The sequence below is a fragment of the Oncorhynchus masou genome, chromosome 20 (genome assembly GCF_036934945.1).
Source record: "Oncorhynchus masou masou isolate Uvic2021 chromosome 20, UVic_Omas_1.1, whole genome shotgun sequence".
Classification (NCBI taxonomy): Eukaryota; Metazoa; Chordata; class Actinopteri; order Salmoniformes; family Salmonidae; genus Oncorhynchus; species Oncorhynchus masou.
In genome coordinates this window covers 748,411-762,014 of record NC_088231.1, presented here as the reverse complement: position 1 = coordinate 762,014, position 13,604 = coordinate 748,411, and the positions used below count along the sequence as shown (strand labels likewise).

The 13,604-nt window shown below is 38.0% G+C and overlaps 1 protein-coding gene across 1 annotated transcript; it reads right to left on the bottom strand.

The window, feature by feature from the left end:
* Positions 1–4,815: 4,815 nt before the first annotated feature.
* helt (helt bHLH transcription factor) lies at positions 4,816–6,807 on the bottom strand. Its single transcript, XM_064925854.1, has 4 exons — positions 6,709–6,807; positions 6,006–6,110; positions 5,680–5,776; positions 4,816–5,434 (listed from the first exon to the last, which is right to left on the bottom strand). The coding sequence occupies exons 1-4, from the start codon at positions 6,733–6,735 to the stop codon at positions 4,950–4,952; spliced, it is 714 nt and encodes a 237-aa protein (XP_064781926.1). The 5' UTR covers positions 6,736–6,807; the 3' UTR covers positions 4,816–4,949.
* Between the last annotated feature and the right edge of the window lie 6,797 nt (positions 6,808–13,604).

Here is a 13,604-nt window from a genome sequence, read left to right as displayed (position 1 = left end):
CACCATGGCTCACTGACAATTGTATGCAAATGAAGGGCAACTTTTAAACCAAGGTGGCCCTCATCTTGTTCTCGGAACTGCAAACCTTAATCCGACCCACAATGATGAATAGTCTACCCTAATTTGCCTAAATAAATGGAAATTATGCAACTTGCCTATGCCGAAAGTGTGTGAGAACTCTCATATTTCATCTGTAATCTTTGAAAATCCCATCATGAAGAATCCCCAAATCATAATCTTAAAAAACATTTGCATTACTGGTGTTGTGGAACATTTTCACTTCATTGTCAGAATACATCAAGAGACCTCTTTATTTCTTACTGGCATGAAGAACTGATCTTTTCCCTACTAACAATAGTTATAATCATGAATAACAGTGTAGATACAGACATGGATTGATATTTGTGGCAAAAGACTGTTGTTGGTAATTGAAAGCTCATTGATAAACTTTAGCTTGGCTGAGGGAGCGAGGGGTGAATGGGACCTAACATGCAAGCTTGTTTAAGTTAGGGGCTTAAAGCATGGAGTTGCCCCCCTTCCCAGAAACCCCTGTTTCTCATGATGTTAACGGACAGAGATGAACCCTTCCCTAGAAGAACCTCCTCTTTGAGAGGGAATGTCGACAAATCGTGTTTGTCATTTGAATTATATTTAAATATAGCTGGAAGTGCCCCAAGAAACCATTGCTTCTCTCTATGTTGAAAAAAGGAGATTAATCCTTTCCTTTAGCCCTCAACCCTCTCTGTGTGTGAGAGAGAGTGTCGCATATTTGTATTTGTTATAAGCAATCTATTTAAATATAGGTGGAGAAAACTAGGGAGAGTGCAACCTTGCATGATGGTAAAAGGCCAAGGGCCTCACCATATCCTACAATGCCATGCAAATTGGCCACTTGGTGGAGCTATAACAATTTATTTAAAATGCAAACTTTGAAAGGTCATGCACCTCACCTCATCTGTGTGACATAGTCCTGAAATTTGGTACTCAATTCCCTCTCCTCACAGTCAACAAATTTGCCTCATGTCACACCCTGACCTTAGTATTCTTTGTTTTCTTTATTATTTTGGTTTGGTCAGGGTGTGACAAGGGTGGTTTGTTTAGTTTTAGTCTTGTCTAGGGGTTTTTGTACATCTATGGGGTTTTGGTTTGTCTAGGTAAATGTATGTCTATGGTTGCCTAGATTGGTTCTCAATTAGCGGCAGCTGTTTATCGTTGTCTCTGATTGGGAACCATATTTAGGTAGCCATATTCTTTGGTTTATCTGTGGGTTATTGTCTATGTGTAGTTGCCTGTGTCAGCACTTAGTTTATATAGCGGCACATTTGTTAAGTGTTCTTCGTTTATTAAAAAGCAGTATGTATTCTCATCACGCTGCGCCTTGGTCTCCTCTATACGACGAACGTGACACCTCAAGGACCCATAATGTCCACCATGATGGATTTGGAGATGAAACTTTGTCTGTAGCATCTATGGACCAAGCTCTCTCAAGGCAATATTATATAGCACACATGCTAAGGGATATGAGTAGCTAATTTGTCAATTAAAGTATGGCTCAGTTTGGCTGCATGGTGACTTTATTGGACAGGGAAAAACATTCATGCAGATTCATTGGCTTATTGCTGCCATATTGTTTGAGCAAGAGTGTTGTAAAATGTTGTGTTTGAAGATGTGCATCCATAGTGCCTTCAGAAAGTATTCACACCCCTGGACTTTTTCCACATTTTGTTGTGTTACAGCCTGACTTTCAAATAGTTTTTTTATGCCACTGATCTACACACAATACCACATATCAAATGGAATTATGTTTTTAGTCAAATTAAAAACTGAAATGTCTTGAGTCAACAATTATTCACTACAAGAGTCGATACAAGAGTCCTTCCTAACTCGGAGAGGAAGGAAACCACTCGGGGATTTCACCATTGGGCCAATGGTGATTTTAAACCAGTTACAGAGTTAAATGCCTGTGATAGGAGAAAACTGAGGATGGATAAAGAACACTGTAGTTACTCCACAATACTAACCTAAATTACAGAGCGAAAAGACGAAAGCCTGCACATAATACAAATATTCCAAAACATGCATCCTGTTTGCAATGTCACTAAATACTGCAAAAAAATGTGGCAAAGTAATTAACTTTTTGTCCTGAACACAAAACATTATGTTTGGGGCAAATCCAACACAACACATCACTTAGTACCACTCTTCATATTTATAAGCATTGTTGACGCTGTGTCATGTTATGGGTATGCTTGTCGTTGGCAAGGACTAAGCATAAAAAGAAAAGGAATAGAGCTAAGCACAGGCAAAGTCCTAGAGGAAAACCTGGTTGAGTCTGCTTTCCAACAGAAACTGGGAGACAAATCCACTTTTCAGCAGTACAATAACCTAAAACACAAGCCAAAATGCACACTGGAGTTATTTACCAAGACAACATTGAATGTTCCTGTGGCTGAGTTACAGTTTTGACTTGAATTGTCTTGAAAATCTATGGCAATCTATGGCGACTTTTTAAAAATAATCATGGGAAAATATTGTACTATCCAGGTTTGCAAAAGTCTTAGAGACTTACCCAGAAAGACTCACAGCTGTAATCACTGCAAAAATGATTCTAACATGCAATGATTTAGGGGGTTGAATACTTATCTAATCAAAATATATTAGTGTTTTATTTTCCATTCATTAAAAAAAAAGTTCAAATTTTTCTTCCACTTTACATTACAAAGTATTTTGTGTAGATCATTGACCAAAAATACAATTAAATTCATTTTAATCCCACTTTGTAACACAACAAAATGTGGAAAAAATAAAGGGGTGTGAATACTTTCTGAAGGCACTGTACATACCAAATGTGGTGCTGACTGGTGTAGTGGTTCTGGAGAAGAAGACTTTTAAAGGAGTCAACATCATTAAAAATAGTCCAAAATGTGCATATTGCATGATCTGTTTAATTTGGAGTTTGGATATTTGGCAAGCGTGATAAGGAGCACAGATTTAGCTCATTTTAGGGCGGTGTGTCAAATTTGTCCTGATGGTGGCACATTGGGCCCACAACTTGAACCCCGGCATTGCTGCTTGCAGCTTTATTTTGTTATTTGCCTTTTATTTAAATATAGGTGGAGAAAACTAGGGATGGATGGATGGTGCACTGTGAATATGCACTGTTATTAATGGATCACCCAGGAAAGAAGCTTAATGTCAATCATGGTGTTGGAGTTCAACAGACCATTGCATAAAATGACACTTATTCCAATCACCTATTCTGATGGATAATATGATCAGCTTGTTAATTTGTGTTTAACCAAGAAGAAGTGCACAATACCTTATTGACCCCATCTTAAAAAATGTGTAGCCCAAATCTGGCAGAAGTATATGATGGAGCTTGTGTATGACCTAATATGTTGTCATCAATATTTTCATAATCATATTTCATAATGTGCTATTATTTTACTCAGTGATTTTAAATATATATATATATATATATATATATATATATATATATATATTATCCCATCACTTAACAAGACAACACCTCTCACTATAGCCATTGGTTGCACTGATGCACTGCCTTTAAATAACAGTAAAAGCATTGATAAATATGTAGGATCTTAATTTGAGCCAGTACGCTACAGCTGGAAAATAATACTGCAGCAACAGGAAATGTGAATTATTATGTGGATTATAATTCATGGAAATGTTGGTAGGGGTGATAGATTTTTGTAAGGAAAAATCAAGCCTGAAATTTAAAAGTGAAAATTACAAACTCAGAAGTGTTTTTAAATCTCACATACACTACAAGTTTTTGTAATCCTGCAACAGGGTAGTCAGTTTTAGGTCTTACATCTGTACTTCACCCAGAAGGGTGCCAAAACATTAGTTCAGCAATGAGTTATAATGAATGATATGTATTTTGGAGTGTGACTTTCTTTCTTTTTTTTCAACTTTCAATAGCCATTAAAAATCTTCAATTCATAGAAAAGCAACCTCCAGCATGTGTATGCTGGTACATATGCTTTAATAAGTAAGAGGAGTAACTGATGAGGAAGAGGAAAGAAACTGTCTGATGAGGAAGAGGAGAGTAGCCTAACTGTCAACCTCAACATATAATTCATATTTGACTTAACAAGAGTTCATCCTTCACAGAAGAAGAGAAGTCCCAGTTTAGTGAGTTAGTTCGGTGTTTATTTAATTGTAAGCTCCTAAGGTCCTATCGATACATGACACCTGCCTATAGAGGTTAAAGATAAGTGGACCACGGTTGCTTGTCAACAAGCATCTTACTGGCAATTAAATAGGGCACAATCCGTGTCCACTAACATTGCTATACGCTCCAAAAATGCTAGGATATTCTGGAACTTGCTAAATAACCTGTTAAGGACGTTATATATATTTCTTAATTCCATTATTTTACTTTTAGATGTTGATGTATTGTTGTGAATTATTATATGCTACTGCACTGTTGAAGCTTGTAACACAAGCATTTCGCTACACCCGCAATAAACACCTTCTAAATGTGTGCATGTGACCAATAAAATGTGATTTAATTTGATTAAAAACGGTTTGAATAAAAGCACCACATCCTTGGTTAGTTGAAAATAAGCTGTGAATAAAAGTTAACTAGCCTATCCCTTTAAGAAATAAAAATATATATTTGTGTAGAAATGGGCAGAGCTCTTCTGTAATAAATTATTTAGAAGAATTAACAATTAGGCCTATTCATAATCAATAGACCAACGCTATGATACCATCAGGTTTTTAGGGAGGTTTTCACGAATTGATGAACAATGTACGTTATAACTCCACAAGAAAACAACAAAGTGTGGGAAATAAACATTTACTTTTCTTTAAAAAAGAAAGATGTATTGTACAGTATACAATATCCACAATCTTTAAGTATTTATTATGAACACATATATAAATAAAGACAACACAAAATGGTAACCGGATTCTATTTACAACGCATGTTGCGTACTGTGCAAACTGAACGCATTCGCGTGCGGGTGGCCGTTGAAAAAGTTGAAGTAGTGATGGTCAAGTCCTTGCACTGGTGACAGGTAGCCACCATGGTGCTGTTGCGTCGGTGCGGAAAGCGGCACCGTTGGGTACGAGATGGTCGGGCTGCGCGCCGTGCTGTGCCACGAGAAGTGTCCGGGTGGGCTCTGCTGAAACACGGAGTCGTTGGGGCTGTGACTCTGGAGTGACTCCGGGGAGGAGTGCAACTGGCACAGATAATCTGCCTGGTCTGGAAACGCGCCCAGTGAGCCGAACACCGGCTCGGTGGCGACCCGGGACTTGGACTGAAGAAAGGCCAGGATCCTTGCGTACTTGATGTCTTTGGTCTCAACCCTCTCCTCCGTGGTCAGGTAGTGCACCAGGTTCTTCATGCACTCGTGGTAGCCGTAGTGGAAGTAGTTGGCGAACTCCCCCAGTAGCTCACCTAAAAGGAATCCGAAGAAGGTGACGATTAGAAAACACACAGAAACTCCAATATTCTTTACGCTATTACTTTCAAATGTGAGCATATATTTACGATATAGACTACAGTGATGATGATTGATATTACGACGATAAATATGTCAACGAGACAGCCGGAATGGAGTCAAGGAAGGTGGAACAGGATACGGATGCGCTCTGGGTGAGAGCCCCGAGTCTGTGCGCTTTGGAGCGGACAGGAAAACGCACCCTTTTCTCTGCCTCGGGGGAAGTCTGCAGAGTGGAGCGCTCGTAGATACTGAACTGTCATCTCCAGAATCTCGGCCTTCTCCAGCTTTCCAGAGTTCTATCATCATAAAAAAAATATTAGAGAAATAATATTACTTCGTTTAAATACACAAAATCAAACAGATGGCAGACATAATGTAGGCTACGCTATTTGTCACGCATAGCAAGGATTTAATACTGCAATAATAAGACATATTTTTAGCCAATATAAAACGTTGAATAAGATAATTTAGGCGATTGTTTATGAATTGTGAATAAGATTATTTAATTGTACAACTGCATGCTACCTGTTTCGCGCGCGCCATTGGCACGGTTTTCCCCAGTTCATTTAGGCAGCGGTTGATGCGATCTCGTCTTCTTTTTTCTATTACTTTATGGGAGATGGGAGTTCTCTGTTGAAAAATAACAACGCAAATGATTAGACAAACAAAAATAATCAACAGTAGGCCATGTCTAAAGTGTATAGCTCTGGAAACCTAGAACAAAAAGCTGATTGAAACTAGAATGAAGACGAAACTACTTGGAAACCAAACGGCAAAGAGACGTTGCCTTGCCTAGCCACCTTGGTGCGCTTTGGTGCACTAGAGCGCAACAGCGCTACTGAGCATCACATGGGCCAAGGCAGGTGCCAAAGCTCAAACACAACCATGGAGTATGGCACTAATGTGCTTCGAACCGTCAATTATACTATTGCAGTGACAACTTCAGCCACTTTTCTTCTTTAAAATAATTATTTACATTTTTTGTCGTTTTTGCTAACTCAAATGTGTACTATATTGGTTACGTTTTCGCTCAAGTGCGCAAAAGCATAGTAGGCTATCAGATCAATTTCCATGGAACCAAATTTCGCCTTTGACTACACATATACATAATGATTGTACATTATGAGTACCAAAGTAAAATATTGTAATAAATATTCAAATAACGACTAGAAAAGGCCACGGTTTCCGAGTAGGTTTCCATCCCAGAGCGCAGAAGGGGAGCGCCTACCTTGCGATCCTTCATCTTGGATGCCATCCTTTAGCAAAGTGCCGATAAAGTTCTAATTCAAAATAGTAATGCCGTGAGGCAGTTTGGATGTGTTCCTCAGCTTGTAGACTAGGTAGACTGAGAGGTGAGCTGAGAAGCTGCCCCTTATAAAGCGATCATCCGAGGGACTCCAGCATTCATGGTCTAAATTATTCCGTAGGATTAAAGAGCAAGCTTCTAGTAAATGTGTGCATTTAGGATCAGTTAAAGAACAAGTAAAAAGTCTGAAGCCAACGGCTAGCAGGGGGGCAGACTTGCTTTGTTCATCCACGTGGCTGTTCAAAAGACATGCACGTGATTGCTTTTAGAATATTATTTGCATAGTAACAACCCAGGCGGGAAATGTGAATTGAGCGTTGGGTTCGCCTGATCCGACCAGGCGCAGTGCGCGCACTGAAAACAAAGCCGCCGAAAAAAGACCCCTCTTTTTTCCAACTCGCGTTTCTCACACGATCGCCTGTTTACAAATCCCAGCAAGCGAACTTAACTTCCACCCAAGCCCTGTCTGAGTTTTAAGGCCTGTCCAGTGCCATTAGAGTAATTAAGTAAGCCTTTAATAGGCTGTTCCGCCAAGTTCAAGGGAGATCTCTTGGAGACGGAGTCCCCCGTTTGTTCTCCTCGTTTCTCACACGACTTGGTGACACGTCCATCTTTTATGAGAGATGGCAAGCTTTTTGTTTACATTCTTTTTTTCGTGTGAGTCCTAGGCAGGTGTGTGATGGGCCTGGCACACGAGCGTCGCCTGCGTACCGGCCGGCGTCTCCAGCAGTCTTTGGCACACGAGGGTTGCCCACCACTGAGGACTCTTTGGAGAGGCTCAATTTGTATCCTATTATCCTATAAGAAAATGTCTATTGAGTCGAGTGAATAATTTCATTGGCCTAAATTTTAATAATGCTGTGAAAGAAAAGGGAGAAATAAAGAAGAATGCAGCTGGTGTGAACGTGCATTATCCCCGTCACCTGCGTCAGGGGTAGCCTGGAGACCCCTATTCATTTGCCTAATTTCGGTCAACTTAACAAACTTTGGGAGAAATTATTCTGGTATTGTTGTGAAGGGTGAAGCTTTCTGATCGAATTAAGAGCATGTTTTGATCCGGTAAACGTCATTAGAAAGAAAGAAACAATCGCGTTTAAAGGGGCCTGGGTAATGCGCCAAGTGGAGACGCCAAAGCGCAAACTTCACAAAGGAGCCTAGTAAATACCACAGGGGACTTTTGTACCCTCACATTGCTCAAGTTTTCCCCAACAAAGGGCATTATTTTATACTTGAATACATTTCGTACAACAATTGTCTATTTTCTTCAAACATATTTTCACAGCAAGTTTAACAACAGGTTTATTGTGTACGCTCCGTCTCACAGATTCAGCCTTGGGTCTCATGCGCCAAAACCGTTTGCTCGTCTGCTTTTTTTCATCAGGACGTTTTAATCTTGAAAGTTTCGCCGTGTTTCATATAATTGATCCTGTGTGCAACTTTGGAGAGAAAAAAAGAAATAAAAGAAATGGAGATTAAATAAAATATAAAGGATCCCAGGACTTCTAAAGTGTTGGAGACTTTTATAGCACCACTAGAGAAAGGCGCCGTTGAACAGAACTGGGGCATTAAATCCCATTACTTATATTGTGGATTTTTTAACACGTCTTTATACATGTGGTCTTTGAAATAAGAACAACAACGTTTTTAAGACTTTTTATTCGGTTTTATAGTATGACTATTTTCTGTCGAAAGTCTAAAACGAGACTTTAGGAACAATAAACGTTGGTTAAAGACGATGCGTCAGAGAGTTTTCTTACCGATCATTGACACGTTTTATAACTACATTTTATTTTTTAAAACGTTAAATGACATGTTTTCTAATCACTGTGGTAAAAATCGAGTTATGAGTTTGCTTAATGATTTGTTATTGTCATTTGTACGATTTACATAGATGTAAAACAGGCATGGTGCACTGGTGGATGTTTGGGCACTAGGACTACTGCATCTCCATGCTGTATACTCCATATACCATAATGCTCCGTACTATACACATTTTAAATGTTCAGATCACGTGGGATGTTTAAAATAATGATAAATATCTTTTCATATGGCGTTATTTGTTCAGTATTCCAACCACAATAAAACAAATATCATATTCAGTCATCTGATGTATGAAGCCTAATTATTTATTAATACCATAAAATACAATAACTTAAGGGGAGCTCAGATTGTATATTAGGTTCTGCATTAAACAAAAATAATAAGTGCATAAGAGCAGATCAAGTCCATGACAAACTCTAATATTTTGCAATAAATAAATAAAATGTAAGCACCAAATGCCTTATATAGGTCATGTAAAATCTACCTGGTCTCAGAGCATTTCATTTGATTCTGTATGTAAATCAGAGACACACCATTTAGTATGATATGTTACATTTTGTATGGGATGTATTCATTTTTGGATGTCCATGATATGTTATGAATTACAATTCATATTATATGTTACAAATTTGAAAAATGTATATGTTAAGAATTTGCAAAACGTACAATATGTTTCAAATTTGGTTAGGTGGCTAACAATCATGTTAGCTAGGCTAGGCTAGGGGTCAGGGTTAGGGTTAAGGTTAGGGTTATTTTAGGAGTTTGGTTAAAGGGTTAAGGGAAGGGTTAGCTAAAAGGGTTATGGTTAGGGTTAGGGGAAGTGTTAGCTAAGGTTAGGGTTAGGGGAAGGGTTAGCTAAAAGGGTTAAGGTTAGGGGAAGGGGTAGCTAACATGCTAAGTAGTTTGAAAGTAGCTAAAAAGTAGTAAGTAGTCAAAAAGTTGCTAATATGCTAAAGTTGACCACAATGAGATTTGAACTTGCAACCTTTGGGTTGCTTGATGTTCACTATACATGCTCACCCATTCACCCTGACCAACCACCCTACTTTCATTTTGCATTAAGTAACCATCTGTTTTATGTAACCATTCAAAACATAACATATCATACTAATTTGAGTGTCCCAGATTTACATTCACTATGTTACGTCTAGTCTGTGAGACCAGGCTGGTAAAATATGCCAATAGATTATTATCTGAGCAACATAATACCACCAACAGCAAACACATAGTATTTTCTTAAGAAAATGCACAGTTATACATTAGGAGCTGAGTCATATTAATTTTCAATGCAAATAATGCAAATAATGCAAATAATCAGAGGCATAGTTGTGCTATTGACCAATCAAAGCTCACTATAGCTTCCAGCCCCTACTAGACTAAGTGGAGTTGCAATTTTAAACCTAGCTTCCTTTTCCTCTGAAAACCACATGTAGAAACTCTGCTCAGGCGTTTCTCTTACACCTGCTACATTAGGTTAAACCCCTACTGGATTAACTGTTGATACCTAACACTACCAAGTATACTTGCTAGCACCCACATGAGGGCAAAGCTATCATGGTTATCCAAATGTTCGCTGAAAGTTAACATGAGTAGGGTTGATCCAAGTGTAAACAATTTAGATGCAATGGCAGGTTAAAGTGGGTGAAAGGAAGAAAAGGTCTAGGCTACCTAACAGCCTGCATCCATGTAAAACAAAATCATATTGGCAGTGTTTGCATCCCACTGGGCACAAATGTCAGTTCAACATCCAGTTTTGATTTAAATTTGGTTGTTGTTAACTAATGTGAATTCAGCAACAAATGTCATCCTGTCATTGGATTTAGGTTAAATGTTGGGTGAATTTTTTTTGCATAAATCCCATAATAAATTGCATAGACTCATTCTGTCTGCAATAACAGTGTTTAACATGATTTTTTAATGAGTACCTCATCTCTGTACCCCACACATACAATTATCTTTAAGGTCCTTCAGTTGAGCAATGATTTCCAAACACAGATACAACCACAAGGACCAGGGGAGGTGTTCCAATGTGTCACAAAGAATGGTACCTATTGGTAAATGGGTAAAAAAAAGAAGGAAAAAAATATGAAATATCCCTTTAACCATGGTAAAGTTAATCAATACACCGAGTCACTACAAAGATACAGGCGTCCTTCATAATTCAGTTACCGGAGAAGAAGGAAACCACTCAGGGATTTCCTTCCTCTCCGGCAAACAGTTGCAGAGTTTAATAGCTGTGATAGAAGAAAACTGAGGATGCCTCAACAACATTGTAGTTTCTCCACAATACTAACCTAATTGAAAGAGTAAAAAGGATTAAGTCTGTACATAATACAAATATTCCAAAACATGCATCCTGTTTGCAACAAGGCACTAAAGTAATACTTCACAAAATGTGGTAAAGCAATATTTTTTTTCCTGAATACAGTGTTATGTTTTGGGCAAATCCAATGCAACACATTACTGATCACCACGCTCCATATTCTCAAGCATATTTTTCATAAATGTAATCGTTATGGACTGAAGAAATGGAATGGCTTCAAGCACAGGCAAAATCCTAGAGGAAAACCTGGTTCAGTCTGCTTTCCAGCAGACACTGGGAGATGAATTCACATTTCAACAGGACAATAACCTAAAACACAAGGCCAAATACACACTGAAGTTGCTTACTAAGAACAGTGAATATTCCTAAGCAGCAGAGTTACAGTTTTTACTTAAATCTGATTGAAAAGTTATGGCAAGACCTGAAAATGGTTGTCTAGCAATGATCAACAACCAATTTGACAGAGCTTGAAGAATTTTGAAAATAATAATGGGCAAATGTTGCACAATTCAGTTGTGAATAGTGCTTAGAGATTTACCCAGAAAGACTCACACCTGTAACAGCTGCCCAAGGTGATTCTAACATGTATTGACTCAGGGCGTCGAATACTTATCTAATGAAGATTAGTGTTTTATTTTTCATAAATGTTTAAGGCACTGTATCATAATCCCCCTGCATAATGTTATTATTGAATATTCCAGCAAGTACCATCACATAAAATGAGAATCAACCAATGTTTCTCCCTAAGTACAATTTAACATACTCATCAAACTAATGTACTAAACCATGCAATTTTTATTTTTATTTTCTTTCATTACAATAATATTCTACTCATATAGGTTAAAAACCTAATTCTAAGAACTGCGTAGGCATATGAGGTAGTCAATGTTTTTAACCTATTTCTGAAATTATTAGTTGTAGGTATAAGAATGATTCTTACAAAACTAAAAAAAATCCAGTCCTTATGGTAATGAAGTGTCAACCACTGGACGCTGCGTTGTCATGCGCTGCGCTGTGACCCGCAATGACCTATCCGTGAGTCCCAGACACCAATCCTTTAGCTTCTCGCGCCACCCTGAGTCTGATCTGCCTCAGTTCACACGCTCACCATTGTGTGTGAAAATCAAATAAATAAGGAATACAAACAGAAATAATACATGGTGAAAATAATGATGGTTGAATGTAAATCATCAATGTTATCATATTACCGTTTTTTTTTCAATCACTTTGGCACATTTTTTAGATGTATGTGGTACTATATAAAAAAAACTAAGTACAAAACTCTAAACTGATAACAATTATAATGCCCTATCTTTTGATTGCGCATTCTTTGCGTTTTTCACAGTTTTTTCCCTGAGTCATTCATGCAAAATCAAGTTATTCTGTGAAATACCATGAGAACATTTTGTTTAGTCACCAATTCATCAGATAATGAATGATAGGCTGACCATTTAGTCATTTTAACTAGGCTCCAATTTACAGTTTTTTTTCAATGGCTTTGGTGCTATTTTCAGAAGTATGCCTATGTGGGAATTTTCAAAACTCCAAACTGGTAACCCTTGTAAAACAGCAAGCCTTGTATTCAAAATATGTTATTGTGTATTCATATTGTTTGGAGACATCTTTCACCACACAACCTTTGATCCAAAATATAAGTTTACTGTGGAATACCATGAGAACATTGAGTTAATCACCAAAACACAACATAATGATATTGGTCCTTTAACAACCATTTAATCCAATAGCAAAAAATGTGTGTTTAAAAATTGCCCTTTGAATATAATATGCTACAGTACTGTAAATTACAGTACATTACACTGTTTTCACATTACACATTGCACTACCCATAACATTTCCTGAAAATCAAATTTCCATAATTTCTATGCCATGTGTGGTCAAAGGTGAAGACATCATTCACAATCAGGGATGCAACATAATAAATGTATTGCTCAAATATAATGACAACATAGGTGTACTGTAATCAAATGAAACAAATTAAAGCCTGACAAGCCTCTTTTGAGGATTAGCAACACCGGAGGGTTTGTTTTATTTATAGGGGAGCCATATTCTACAGGCAGACCACCGTCCAGATCCGAACCCAGAATGCGGTCAATGCGGACTGCGTGTTTCCCGACTTTAACAATTGTTTTTATTTTTTAGGAACTCAGTCGGGCTTTCAATTTAATGCAGTTTGGGGTTGCATGGGTGGGTCGCAAGGTGGGGCTTGGTAACTAAACCGATAATTTACAATATCCATACCTTTGCCACCTAGGAAATTTGTGGCAAAGGTATCTTCTCAAATAGTCGTTGATTACCCCTATACCCCTTGGTATAGGAGATGCATCTGTTACATACTATACAGTAGACTACATCTCTGATTTGTAAATATATATAAATATTTTACTTACTGTGATGTAAAATCCTAATGGTTATCATCATCATCAAAATGTGCTTATAGTTTTGAAACATCGACAGATGTTCGACAGATTTTTCACATTGTCGCCTCTGGTATTCAAACCAGCAACTTTTCAGTTACTGGCACAATGTTCTAACAACGAGGCTACTGCTGCCTGTAACCCCCCTTGGGTTGTGACGTGGCGGAGACCTTTGTGGGCTATACTCGGCCTTGTCTCAGGATGGTAAGTTGGTGGTTGAAGATATCCCTCTAGTGGTG

What these genes read in the sequence shown, in the direction of transcription:
- helt (XM_064925854.1), bottom strand. Translation starts at nt 6,735, where the DNA reads ATGGCATCCAAGATGAAGGATCGCAAG. An exon ending in CCAAGATGAAGGATCGCAAG is followed by an intron (nt 6,111 to 6,708) that starts GTAGGCGCTCCC and finishes ATTTTTCAACAG; the next exon opens with AGAACTCCCATCTCCCATAA. An exon ending in CCCCCGAGGCAGAGAAAAGG is followed by an intron (nt 5,435 to 5,679) that starts GTGCGTTTTCCT and finishes GATTCCTTTTAG; the next exon opens with GTGAGCTACTGGGGGAGTTC.